The following is a 14,148-nucleotide window of genomic DNA, read 5'->3' on the forward strand; positions in this document are numbered from 1 at the left end:
AACTTTTATATTTCTGGAAGATGTATGTGATTTACATGTTCCTGATGAGTCCTGAAAATGAAGGACAGTTATTTTGAGCACCAGTGCACTGCCAAATTTTGTTTCACACTCAAACACTGACAGTGAAATGTTTGCAAAACTACAGCAGGTGAACCGAGAGAGTGTTTTGTCACAGGCTGAGGTTTGCAGGTGGTTTAAGGAATATTTTGAGGGCTCAGAATGAACTGAATATTGTCAACACTGAGAACTGGTGAAAATTTCTACCGATTCAGACATCTTGAGCATCACAGTTGGCACATATGGGTAATAACACTCAGAGAGAAACTGAATTCTATTTTCACTAACTTTCAACAAAATTTGCATTGCACTATTGAACAACAAAAAGACTGCCAGAGAGTTAACACACACACACAACCACAGTCTCTGGCAGCTGTATATAAATCGGTTACCTCAACTTTGGGTGAACCCGTCCTACATGTCTGAACTTTCCACCAAGTAACAACTTAAGTATTCTCTGGAATGACAACTTAATTGAAATATACTGACATCAAAATACAGAGCATCAAACATTTAAAATAGTTCTTTTATTAATTTCATGCTCTTGTACACAGATTAAATTTCAGTCAAATGTAAATGAAATGTTACGGTTTTAAAATATATGATATGACAGTATAATGTGTACGAGTTACTGACTGATTTCAAACAATGGAAAATCCACAACCGAATAATGACAATATTACGGAAAGGACAGATTGCTGTTCACCATATAGAGGAGACGTTGAGTTGTAGACTGGCACAACAAAAAGACTGCTGCACATTTGGGCTTCTACTTAAGTAGAAAACACACACACACACACACACACACACACACACACACACACACACACACACACACACACACACACACACCCTGCACATGCAAGACCACTGTCTCTGGCTGCTGGGACTGACTGATTTTGATATTAGTTCAGTCGTTGTTCCAAAGAATGCCTCAACTGCAGCTGATTCACAGCTTTTTATGTACAACGCCCAGCATCAAGTTAAAATTGTGGCATACTGTTTTGTTTGCCATTATGTACAGTGGAAGCAAATCACATAATTGTAATGCATTCCAAACTGCTTTTAGAAAGTAACATCACTGACAGATACCAGAAAACTAAAGCTTATGCAAACCAAAGACAGAGTGATGATAGAAATAATTTTTCTCCTGCAGATTTTAAATTACCTGAATGAACTGGTGATGTTGAGTTGGGCTGCCCATGGGTTGGTGATGGAGGAGGGGTTGCTGTAACACCATGTTGTTGTTGCTTCTGTGCGATTTGTTCAAACAGATCTGTGTCAATGAAAGATTAATTTTAATTACAATTGGCAATGGTATACCACAAATGTCTTAAACTAGCAAGATGATTAATATTTCTGTGTTTCAGATCAAAAAATTATCTGAATTAATACAGTGAAAACACAGACGTTTCACTGTATGCAACACCTGCACATTTACAGAGTAACTAAATGCTTGGCCCCAGTACAGTTTCATATTTTATACTATACATACAAGGTAAACTTACTAAGAACTGGGAGAAAGATCTCTAATCACATTTTAGTCACGATTAAGGTTTGGCAACTGAGATTAAAGTCCTCCTTGCGCAATGTTGTGTGTGAGTGTTTATTCCTATCATGGCTGCCAGAGATGCTTTTTCATTTCTATTGGAATATACTTATTTTGGACTTGTTATCTATTGTTTTTCAGAGGTATACGAGGGTTGTTCAAAAACTTCCAGAATTTTGCCCACAAAATTTTTCTATGCTTACCTTTTACTTATTGTCTGTAGTCTCCTTTGAAATACTCTCCTCCATAACTGATACACTGCCCCCAGCACCATTTCCACTTCTGGAAGCAGCTTTGGTATGCCTCTTGCTGGATTGTGCAAGGCAAAGTCTGCGAATTTTCTTTTATCTCATCTATCATTGCAAATAGCCTTCAACAAATTCTTCAACTTTAGAAATAAAAAAAGATTAACAGGGACCAGGTCTGGAGAGTACAGAGGGTGAGGCAGCACACTGATTTCGTTTTTTGTGCAATAGTCATGCACTAACAGGGATGAACACACGGGTGCATTATCGTGGTGCATGAGCTATGAATGACTTGCCATATTTCAGGCTGTTTCCTTCTCATTTTCTTGCAGGCATTGCAACAAGTCCTCTATCCATTAACAGTCCGTCCCTGTGGCAAGAATTCATGATGAACCCACCCTTCAAATTCAAAGACAACTATCAGCCTCACTTTCACATTTGAACTGACCTGATGTGCTTTTTTTTGGCCTTGGAGAACCTTTCCTGACCCATTGTGAAGACTGAACCTTGATCTCACCATCATAACCATAAACTTATGTCTCACCACCAGTTACAATTCTCTTAACCCTTTAACCGCTCTGAATGTGTTAACGTACGCCTTTGTACCTGCCCCTGTGTGCTCTGATGTGTTTATGCGCGCCACCAGTCATCCTGCCTGGTACTCTGAACGTGTCTACGCATGCCACCATAGTGGCACCTGTGTCGTCCTGATATTCTGAGATGGGCTGCCGCTTCTTCCCCTGTGGCCTCTGGCCACATTAACGTACCCAGTCGTATATTCGTGCCGAGCACCTTGTAACTGTTCAGTGTTCCGCTGGCACAGTAGAAGTCTCATGAGCGTTTGCTGCTGTGTTCTTGTGTTGCAGTTTTCGTCTGTGCTTTTACTGACTGTTGACGCTGTCAACGTTTTGAGAAGAAAATGGCACACCGATGTGGTTGTACAGATGAATAAATCATCAAAATTCTCAATAGAAGTGACAGCGAGAATGAAGTTTTCAACAGCAATGGTAGTGATTATTCTTTGACTGAATCTTGAAGAATCTCGAAGTAACAGCCGGAACAACAAATCTGTCAACAAGGGAGTGGTATATTTCAGAATCTAATGGGTCTGAGAGTCATAGTGAAGTGCAAGTGAAAAGAGCTCACTTTAGTGACATAGTTGACTGGAAGAAAAGTGATTTTCGTCCATTTATGCATGCGTTCAATGCTTGAGCTTCGGGACACAAGTGTGGTTTAGGGCCAGATTCAAGTGTTTTGTCATATTTCTTGATATTTTTAACAGAAGAACTGATGAAATCTGTAGCAGATGGAACCAACAGATTTTTTTATATACTAAAGAAAATACACCAGAATCAGAGCATTCTTGTTTGTCCAGATTGAAAGAAACAGGTTTCAAGGAACTGTATTCCTTCGTCGTTGTTTGTATGTTAATGACTCATGTGAAAAAGCTGAAAATCAGTGACTATTGGTCCTCAGACATACTCTCGAACATTTCTGTTTTCAGTGAAATTATGTCCAGTGACTGTTTTCTGTTAATTTTAAGAATGATTCACTTCAGTGATAACTCTGTCAACAATGAAGGAAACAGGTTATTTAAAATTAGGTATATTGTTGATGAAATTTGTGCAACATTTCACAGCACATTTTATCCACGCCAAAAGCTCTGCATTGACGATTATCGTTTGAACAATACATTCCCTCCAAAAGAAGTATGTTTGGAATAAAAACATTTGTTCTTTGCGAGTGCCAGATGGGTTATATCCTGGATTTCATTGTTTACACAGGCAAAAATACTGAAACTGACTTCCACAATCTGGGGAAAAGTGGCGACATAAGAGCAACATTGATAGAACAATTTTTAGGAAAGGGACATATGCTCTATGTTGATAATTGGTATTCAAGCCCACACCTGTTCCTCTGGCTTCCTAACCAAGGAACAAATGCGTGAGGTACTGTTCGCAAAAACAGATGCAGCATGCCGAAATTACAGAAAAAAACTAAAACAAGGAGAAATACAGGTGATGTCCACTGACACAATCCTTGCAATGAAATGGTGTGACAAAAGAGAATTGTGGAGGCTGACCAGCTGTAATACTGCAGAAATGGTTGAGATGGAAAAGACACACAGAAGACAGGTGAAAGATTAAGGAAACCACAACATGTTGCAAAATTCAACAAGAGTATGGATGCTGTTGACCGCTGTGACATGCTGCTGAGTTCAGTGCAATAATGTATGAAAGACTGTCAAGTGGTACAAAAAGTTCTTTTCCCATGTACTGGATCTGTGCATTTTCAATGCCTATGCTCTCCACAGAGTAGTAACAGGACGTAAAATGCAACTAGCAGAATTTCATTTGTATCTGGTAAGAGAGCTTGTTGAAGCTTATGCAAAAGAACAGAGGAAAGCTGGCAGATGAAGGCGCTCTGGAGACGAGAATCCTCTAATATTTATAGGGAGACTTTTCCAAATGTCACTGAGATGGGAAACTCAAAGAAATTTATGCCAATGCATCGGTGCACAGTATGTTCGAAGCAGAAAGTGTGCCGCGAAACAAGATATCGCCAGTGCTGGTCCAAAACCTGGATGGAAAATATATTCATAAGATGTGAAAGACACTACAACACTTAGGATTTCTGACTTTGAAGCCATTTACAGAAGAGTTACTGCACTCTCAAAAATACGAACTGCATTTCTCAAATGCTGTTAAATCTATTACATACGTTAAGCATAAAATTAAAACAAGCATAGTGCTACAGTGTTGATTTAAGCAAACACCATGTTTGTTTGCATGGCCATCTTAATCTTACTGCAATTAATGAAGAAGAATTTCACACTAAGCATGTTTCTCTTTTATTTACAAAGCATCTTCTGTAGTAACTGGTGTTCCTGCTTCATATTTACATCCTTTGTACACCACTGCTTCCCCTCTCACCTCACTTATGAAACTCTAGTTCCATAAGTGAGGTAAGGTACAGTGCCAAAGCAGCAGAAGAAAAAGCTGAAAACGGCAAAAAAGACTGCCAGCTATATGTATACAAACACGTCTTTGGATGTCAACCTCCGCTAATGAAGAGAGGGAAAGCAATGGTGTGCAAAGGATGTAAACATGAAGCAGGCAAACCAGTGAACACAGAAAACGCTTTGTAAATAAAAGCAAAACATGCCTGGTGTGAAATTCTTTTTCCATTAACTGCAGTAAGCTTAAGACAACAAAGCTAACAATAATTAGTTCTACATATCGTTTATTATAGTGATTCTTAGCAACATAAGCAGTTTAAATGCACATCATGTGTGTGTCCAGTAATTCATCCGCAGATTCAAAGCCACGGAAAAAGTATCGAGATACACCATGTGTCAATGATCACACTCAGAAGGCGAGATAGATTCACAGATTGTGAAGTGAAGGTCTTTCTGATCTTGACCAATGGGCCGTGGGATGAACTTGGTGGCAACACAATGCATTCCTAGATTCTGTGTCAGGATTTCATGAATGATCCAACTGAAATGTTACATTCTTCTGGAGTCTCTTGGACAGCCAGTCTTTCATTGGCGTGCACAATTTTGTTGACAGTCCTGACAAGTCGTCGGTAGATGTCAAACGCATTCTGAATGAGGGTCATCTTTTAACTTCAGTCTGGCCATTTTTAGATCTTGTGAATCATTCGTAACACTGAGTATGGCTTAAGCTCTCATCACCGTAAGGTCCCTGCATCATTTTGTGTGTGTCTGTAAAGGTTTTCTTGCAACAATGAAACTTCTGGCAGTTGCACATTACACACAGGCGTGTGCGGAGATGCCAACTGCGTTTCTCTCCAACACACCATTGGTGCAAAATTACGAATGTTCTGGAATTTTGTGAATAGACTTCATATTCCTGAGCTACTTAGTCGCTTGGTTACGCACTAAACTGAACTTATTCTTGTATCTTGTATCTCGAGAGAAGATTCTACATGTCTGTAAAATTTCTCCAAAGCTGCTGACTCTTAATAAGTTTCTGTTTTCTATGCCATGTAATAAAGATTGTTCATTCCCTGTATGAGTGTTTATATTTCAAATGTCATCCAGGCTAGACACATGTAACTTAGGCAGCCAGGGGACAGATAAAGAAGCCAGTCCACACAACTGGTGATCCATACGTGATCTAGACTGCACTGCATCACAGGAAGAGCTTTCTACCATGACTGATATGCTAATGCACAGAACCGTCAGTAGCCACACTTGCCATGCAGCTACTGCCTTTCTGGCCATGCAACCCTCCATTGTGGTTTGTGCAAGTGGAGGCCAGTTTTCATTATGCAGAGATCACAACAGATTCTATGAAGTGTGCAATTGTGGTAAGTCAACTAGACTATCAATATGCTGCAAAGATTGATGACGTGGTATCCATGTCAGCTACAACTAATATGTATGAGAAACTGAAGGCAGAATTGATTCGTGGTCTCAGCATCTCAAGAAGAGTTCATCAACAAAGTTTTGACTTGGGAAGATATCGGTGATGAGAAGCCATTGAAGTATCTAACGTACTTGAGGAGCACCGACACTGTTCCCAATAACTTGCTATGTTCATTACGGAATAGCCACCTACCACCGCAGATAAACACAAGCCCTTGGATGCAGTGGCCAACTTGGCTCACAAGATAATGGTTGTGATGAAGCCTACTCTGACAAGTGCAGTGACAGCATCATGTAGCAGCATATCACAAACAACGGAAACACACATGTGAAGTAATTAATGACACTATCAGCTGTGTATCTGTACCTATCATACCGGGTGATCAAGAAGTCAGTATAAATTTGAAAACTGAATAAATCATGGAATAATGTAGATAGAGAGGTACAAATTGACACACACACTTGGAATGACATGGGGTTTTATTAGAACCAAAAAAATACATAAGTTCAAAGAATGTCCGACAGATGGCGCTTCATCTGATCAGAATAGCAATAATTAACATAACAAAGTAAGACAAAGCAAAGATGATGTTCTTTGCAGGAAACGCTCAATATGTCCACCATGATTCCTCAACAATAGATGTAGTCGAGGAATAATGTTGTGAACAGCACTGTAAAACGTGTCCGGAGTTGTGGTGAGGCATTGGCGTCAGATGTTGTCTTTCAGCACCCCTAGAGATGTCGGTTGATCACGATACACTTGCGACTTCAGGTAACCCCAAAGCCAAGAATCGCACGGACTGAAGTCTGGGGATCTGGGAGGCTAAGCATGAGAAAGTGGCGGCTGAGCACACGATCATCACCAAACGACGCGCACAGGAGATCTCTCACATGTCTAGAAATATGGGTTGGAGCGCCATCCTGCATAAACATCGTACGTTCCAGCGGGTGTTTATCAGCCACGCTGGGGATGATGCGATTCTGTAACATATCGGTGTACCTCTCACTCGTCATGGTAGCAGTTACAAAACCAGAATCACGCATTTCCTCGAAGAAAAAAAGGCCCAATAATGGTATATGTGGTAAATCCAACCCATACCGTGACTTTCTCGTCATGCAATGGCGTTTCCACGGCAGTTCTAGAATTTTCGGTAGCCCAAATTCTGCAGATGTGGGCGTTGACAGACCCTCTGAGCGTGAAATGAGCTTCAGTGATCCGCAACATGTTACTCAACCAATTGTCATCTTTCACCATCTTTTGAAACGCCCACACCACAAATGCCCTCCGCTTCATTAAATCACCAGGTGACAGTTCATGATGCCAATGGATTTTGTATGGATAGCATCAGAGGATACGCCTCAATGCCAACCAATAGTAGTGTATGGAATGCCGGTGCGACATGCGACTGAGATTGACGGACATCATTTTCAGCATTTATTGCATTAATGTGGTATTTACAGGTAATCATGCTGTAACAGCATGCATTCTCAGAAATGATAAGTTCAGAAAAGGTATATGTATCACATTGGAGCAACCGAAATAAAGTGTTCAAACGTACCTACGTTCTGTACTTTAATTTAAAAAACCTACCTGTTACCAACTGTCCAAAATTGTGAGCCATACGTTTGTGACTATTACAGCACCATCCATCCCAAAGCGAAAAAAGTGGTCCAACTAAAACATTCATATTTCTTTACGTACTACATGAATAGGTAACAGAAAATGGGGGGGTCCTATTTTAAAAAAAAAAAAAAATGCAGTTGATATCTGCTTGACCTACGGCAGCGCCATCCAGCGGGCCAACCGTAGCGCCATCTGATTTCCCCCTTCAAGCTGACAAATTTCGTTCTTTGTAGTTTTTTCGTTTGATGCTTATTCTGCGAGATATTTGGCCCGGTCATGATCAATGGACCACCCTGTATAGTACATCAAACCATCTTCAAGCAGTTATCATTCCATTCTCTAACAACATGCGCAAAAAATGAACACTAAAATCTTTCTGTGCAAGCTCTAATTTCTCTTCTTTTATTACAATGATCATTTCTCCCTATGTACTTGGCACTGACACAATATTTTCACACTCTGGGGAGAAAGTTGATGAATGAAATTTCATGAGAAGATCTTTCCACAATGAGACACATTTTTATTCTAATGATTGCCACCCCAATTCGCATATCATATCTGTAGCACTTTCCCCCATACTTCATATTAATACAAAATGAGCTACTCTTCTTTCAGCTTTTTCAATGTCCTCCATTAATCATAGCTGATGCGGATCTCCTGCTGCACTATACTATACTCCAGACCCACTGCATTTTCTGTGTGTTCTGCCAATAAATCGCAGTCTTTGGTTTACTTTCCCCACAACAGTATCTATGTGATCATTCCAATTTAAGTTATGAATAACTGTAATCCCTAAGTATTTAGTTGAATTTCCAGTCTTTAGATTTTTGTGATTTATAATGTAGATGTATTTAGTAGATTCCCTTAAGCACTCACGTGGATGACTTCACATTTTTCGTATTTAGTTAATTTCCACTTTTTGCACCATAGACATATCTAGTCCAAATCATTTTGCAATTAATTTTGATCATCAAATGTCTTCACAAGACAGTAAATTACAGAATTATCATCAAATAACTTCAGAGTGCTGCTCAGATTGTCTCTTAAATTGTTTATGTAGGTTGGAAAGAGCACAGGGTTTATAACACTTTGCTGGGGAATGCCAGATATTACTTCCATTTAACTCTATGACTTTCCGTCAGTTACTACAAACTGTGGTGTTCCTGACAGGAAATCACAAATACAGTCGTACAACTGAGACAATATGCCACAGCCACGCAATCCGATTCAAAGTCATTTATGAGGAACGATGTCAAAAGCCTTCTGAAAATCTAAGAATGTGGAATCAATTGATAGGATGCATTACTTCATGAGAATAAAGAGCTGGCTGAGTTTCACAAGAACGGTATTTTCTGAATCCATATTGGTTTTCTGTCAATAAATTGTCTTCTTCAAAGTAGTTCATAACGTCTGAACTCAAGGTATATGTTTCAAAATCCTACTGCAAATCGACGTTAGTGGTTTGGATCTGTAATTCAAGAGGATTACTCCTGGTTCCTTTCTTGGGTATTGGTGTGGGTGGGATGATGGGAGGGTTGGAGGAAGCTAGCTCTCAAGAAAAGACTATCTGAAACTTGAGCAACTTTCAATCAGTGTGTGTGTGTGTGTGTGTGTGTGTGTGTGTGTGTGTGTGTGTGTGTCTCAAATCTTCACAATCTCCACACACAGTTTTAAATTGGTCTGTATTTGCAATAAAAAATGTTTTATAGATGAGCTGTATTTTATGTTACTACCTACATTGCATAGGGGCTTGTTTTACAATTTCCTATTAAATAATTGTTATCCTTCGCTTGCAGCAAAAATGAACAATAAGGTCAAATCCCATTTCATAATTCTGTAACAGTTGACTGTGTAGCTTTCCCCTCAAACTATTTCTAGAACATATATTTTACAGCATAAATTTGTTAATATACATAATACACAGGGTGACACAGATAAAACTAGCCAGTGCAAGTGTAAAGGAAATGTAGTGTAACTACAGAAACAAAGCACTCAAATAGACTTCTCATTTATTTAAAATGAAAAATATAGTAAAAAATACATTTATAGAAGATCTTGAAAGTGAGCCCTGCAACATCAATACACAGCTATGCATGTCTAAGTGTATTCAGATATATCCGGATATCAATGGCAACAACTACGAGGCGGCTGCTGTATTTCAGTTGCTGTACTACAATGTGTGGGATTGTTTCATAGACTTTGGTCTTCAAGTGTTCCAGCAAGAAAAAAAAAATCACATGTTGTTTGATCCAGCGAACGTGGTGGCTATATATGTTTGCTGACAATTTGTTCCTTAGTGAACATATCGACTTTTTTCAGGAGTACCTTAGATGTGTGGCATGTTCCCCCCTTCTTGCTGGAAGAAGCAGCATTGTCTTTCATATTCAGTGAGTTGAGCACAAAATGTATCAAAATTTTATACATATTCAACCACGTTGAGAGTAGTGTCAAAAAATATTGGTCCAATGACGTATGTTTCCATTACACTGCACCAAATGCCGATTTTTTTCATCATGGAGTGGTTGCTGACGCACAATGTTAGGGTTCTCTATTGCCCAGTACCTTGTGTTCTGTGAATTCATGTGACCGGAATAATGAAACCATGCTTCATCACTCATGGTGTAATGGAAAGGGTCTAACAAACCATGTTATTCAAAACCTACATGCAGTAATCTACTCGTTTCTGACTTTTATCCTTCCATAACTGATGCACAACCATCACATGATATGGCTTCACATTAAGACTTTTCAATCTGCACAGGTAACACCACCTACTTACATGCATCTACTGGACCGATTTACACGTAGACTTCTTTGGGCTCTGAATAATTCTTTGGCAAATGCCTCCAATAACTTCTGGTTTGTGAACTGAAAAATTATTTGTCATTTTACATAGGTGTGTCAATTTTTTTGCACACTCTGCATAGCTCTCTTTGCTGGTAGTTCTCTATCCAGATACTTAACCCCAAAAATTTTGTGAGTTTCTTTAATTGAACCTTTATTCACATATGCTTCCACTATTTCAATTCATTCTTCTATTGATACGGACATTTTGCAAACTGCAAAGAGAAATGTCCAACTTCACTGATGAAATAAAATGAAATGATGACAGAAAAATGCTAGTAATCGATTATAGCATAAAACTGTCCACTGTTTTCGCTGTTTATTCTATTTCAGATGTTGAAATATTGCATTCACATACAAAGAGGACGTGGGCTACTTTTAACTGCATCGCCCTGCATTATGTCATCATTACATCACAAATTATCCAATTTTCAACTGATGGTGTAGGCAGCCATCCATGACAATTTACAGTATGCTGTTTCTTTTATATACAATTTGTGTATACTTTGTTGTTATGGTTATGTGGTGTATACTACTCTGAAGTTACATTTCATCTGTTAATTGCAATACTAAACAAAAATGTGAACCTATTACATTAGTCATAATTGATGTCAGGCAGTGCAGACTGCCAGCAGGTTGTATCTCTCAGCACTAGCTTCTGTCATACTCCAAATCCAGTTGTCATAACAACAAAAATAATATTTTTCACAATATAATTGGATAGATTAAAATCTACTAACCATGTGGCAGCAGGAGAACACACATGTAAGTTAGTCACTCTGTCACAGCCAACATGACTTTCTTTACACCATGAAGTGCCACGATGTAGCATGTATCTGCCTTGTTCATGTTCGAAGTTGTACATACTTTATAATAGAACACCCCGTAAGTCAATGTAGTGGTTCGACACTTATCGTATGTTGTTATTTAAAATTTTTTACTTATTAGAGATATTCCATTATTATACAATGACGGAAAAAAATTGCAACATCAAAAATAAATTAATAAAGCTTAATGAAATTTCAGGAATACATTCGTATAGGTAACATATTTAAGTGATTAACACTGCAAGATCACAGGTTAATGAAAGCGCGAGATAAGTCATTGTAAATGTGAACTGCTGGTACATTAATAACCGGTGTAACCACCAAAATGTGAATGCGAGCAGGCAAATGTGCACGCATTCTGTTGTACAGGTGTCAGACGTCAGTTTGGGAGATGGAGTTCCACACCTGTTGCACTTGGTCAATCAATACGTGTGTTGTGCGGATGACGCTGGATTTGTCGTCTGGTGATGTCCAATATGTGATCAATTGGAGACAGATATGGTGATTGGGCAGGCCACGCAACAAGTTGACACACTGTAGAGCATGCTGGGTTACAACAATAGTATGTAAGCAAGTATGATCCCGTTGGAAAACACCCCCTGGAATTCTGTTCATGAATAGCAGCACAAAAGGTTGAATCACCAGATTGCTTTAAAAATTTGCAGTCAGGGTGCACGGGATAATCTAAAGTGCTCCTGTTGTCATATAAAGCTGCACCCCGACCATACTCCAGGTGTAGGTCCAGTGTGTCTAGGCACTAGAGAGGTTTGTTGCAGGCGCTCAATTGGTTTCCTCCTAACTAACACATGGCAATCACTGCCACTGAGGCAAAACCAGCTTTAATCAGATAACACAACAGACCTCTACCCTGCCTTCCAATGAGCTATTGCTCGACACCACTGAATTCGCAAATGGTGGTGGTTTGGGATCAGTGGAATGCACGCTACAGGGCATCTGACTTGGAGCTGTCCTTGAAGTAACTGATTTGTAACAGTTCGTTGTGTCACTATGGAGCCAACTGCTGCTCGAATTGCTGCTGCAGATGCAGTGTGACGCATCAGAGCCTGCGGCAAATGTGATGGTCTTCCTCCTTGGTAGTGCCACGTGCCTGTCCGGGGTACAGTCTTCTTGCAACCGTATGTTCTTGTGACCACCACTGCCAACAATCATTTACTGTGGCTACATTCTTGCCAAGTCTTTATGCAAAATCGCAGAAGTGATACCAGGTTTCTCATAGCCCTATTACACAACCTCATCCAAACTCAGTGAGGTACTGATAACAGCATCTTTCTCACCTTAAAGGCATTCTTGACTACAATCAACTCACCACATCCAATCTCAAACGTAACTAACATTCATGATCTTTACAGCGTGTATTTAAAGAAAATCTGATTTGCATCCTTGTAGTGGCACTGCTAGTGCCACTCTTACATGGAATTTGATTAGGCTTCATCTTTCAGATGTAGAAACAAGCCTACTAACTTCCGTTTATGTCACACAACTACTTCCTGAGGTTGTGATTTTTTTCTGTCAGTGTATGTTGACTTTGGATTGTTTCTGTTGATATGAGCAGAATTTTATGAGAATTGTTATTTTGCAGGATATCGTATAGCCCTCATGTGACAGAGTGGTGTAAACATTGCATGATGTAGATACTACTGCCTGTTTTTATGGGTAGGTAATTTTTTTCTCACTTGGATGTTGTGTATGTCCTACTACCTTTATTTTTTGACTGTAAGCTTATAACCTCAACATGTTTTATTAGGATGGCAATACATACTGCTGAAACTAGTAATCCAGTAACTGTGTTTACAAAGCAATATTGGCAAATAAATTGGTTTTCATAAGAAGACTACAATACAAAATTGTAGATGACCACCTGCACAGACTGCTCATGTCAGGTACCCATAAAAATGTTAATGACAAAAGAACTTTATTCTTACTCAGAAACCACAAATGCAAAAATTTTTCAGAGAGCTATTTACTGTCTCAATGGTGTTATAATTTTGGAGGTGGGGGAAGATGGCATGAGAGGTGGATGGAAAAGGAGACTTAACAAATACATACAGTGTGAAGAGGGATGGCAGTTTTAATTGCACGATTTACAAATACCCAAGCCCAGCAAATTACAAAATGGGAGACTGAAAATCAGTACTTGTACTACTGTGACTACACACATAAGAATACCTGGCAATGACAGAGTACAAGTAACAACAAGGAGAAACAGAAAGCTGTTGATATCAATTTACATATCCCAACATGTCCCATTGAACTGACATTGTAACACAATATGAAGTTCAAATGCACAGCCACTCCTTCCCTTATTTCACAAGGCCACAGTTTGTTACATGTGTTTCATGTCTTGCATTACTTAGGAGCTTTTTAGAAGAAACAGCTAACATTCCTTCAGATGGGAGATGTTCAACACTACTTACATCTGACTCAACGTTCCTTCTTATAAAGTGATAATTGATCTACATATCTACATGCTTGGATCCAGGATTCGTCACTAGATTCCTGGATTTCTGGCAAAGTGAATAGCTCCTTATTATCACAATGACATTCAAGTGATTTTGTAACACTACTTGAATCTACCTCACATGAAAGTT

The 14,148-nt window shown here is 39.2% G+C and overlaps 1 protein-coding gene across 3 annotated transcripts in view; it reads right to left on the reverse strand.

The window, feature by feature from the left end:
* Positions 1-14,148, reverse strand: part of LOC126412065 (exportin-6-B) — a 357,950-nt gene that overhangs the window by 230,130 nt on the left and 113,672 nt on the right. For all 3 annotated transcript variants that reach the window (XM_050081474.1, XM_050081465.1, XM_050081456.1), the window contains one exon: positions 1,226-1,333. In XM_050081474.1, the coding sequence (XP_049937431.1) occupies positions 1,226-1,333 (108 nt within the window). The remainder of the gene's footprint in view (positions 1-1,225; positions 1,334-14,148) is intronic.

The sequence above is a fragment of the Schistocerca serialis genome, chromosome 1, assembly GCF_023864345.2.
Source record: "Schistocerca serialis cubense isolate TAMUIC-IGC-003099 chromosome 1, iqSchSeri2.2, whole genome shotgun sequence".
Lineage (NCBI taxonomy): Eukaryota > Metazoa > Arthropoda > Insecta > Orthoptera > Acrididae > Schistocerca > Schistocerca serialis.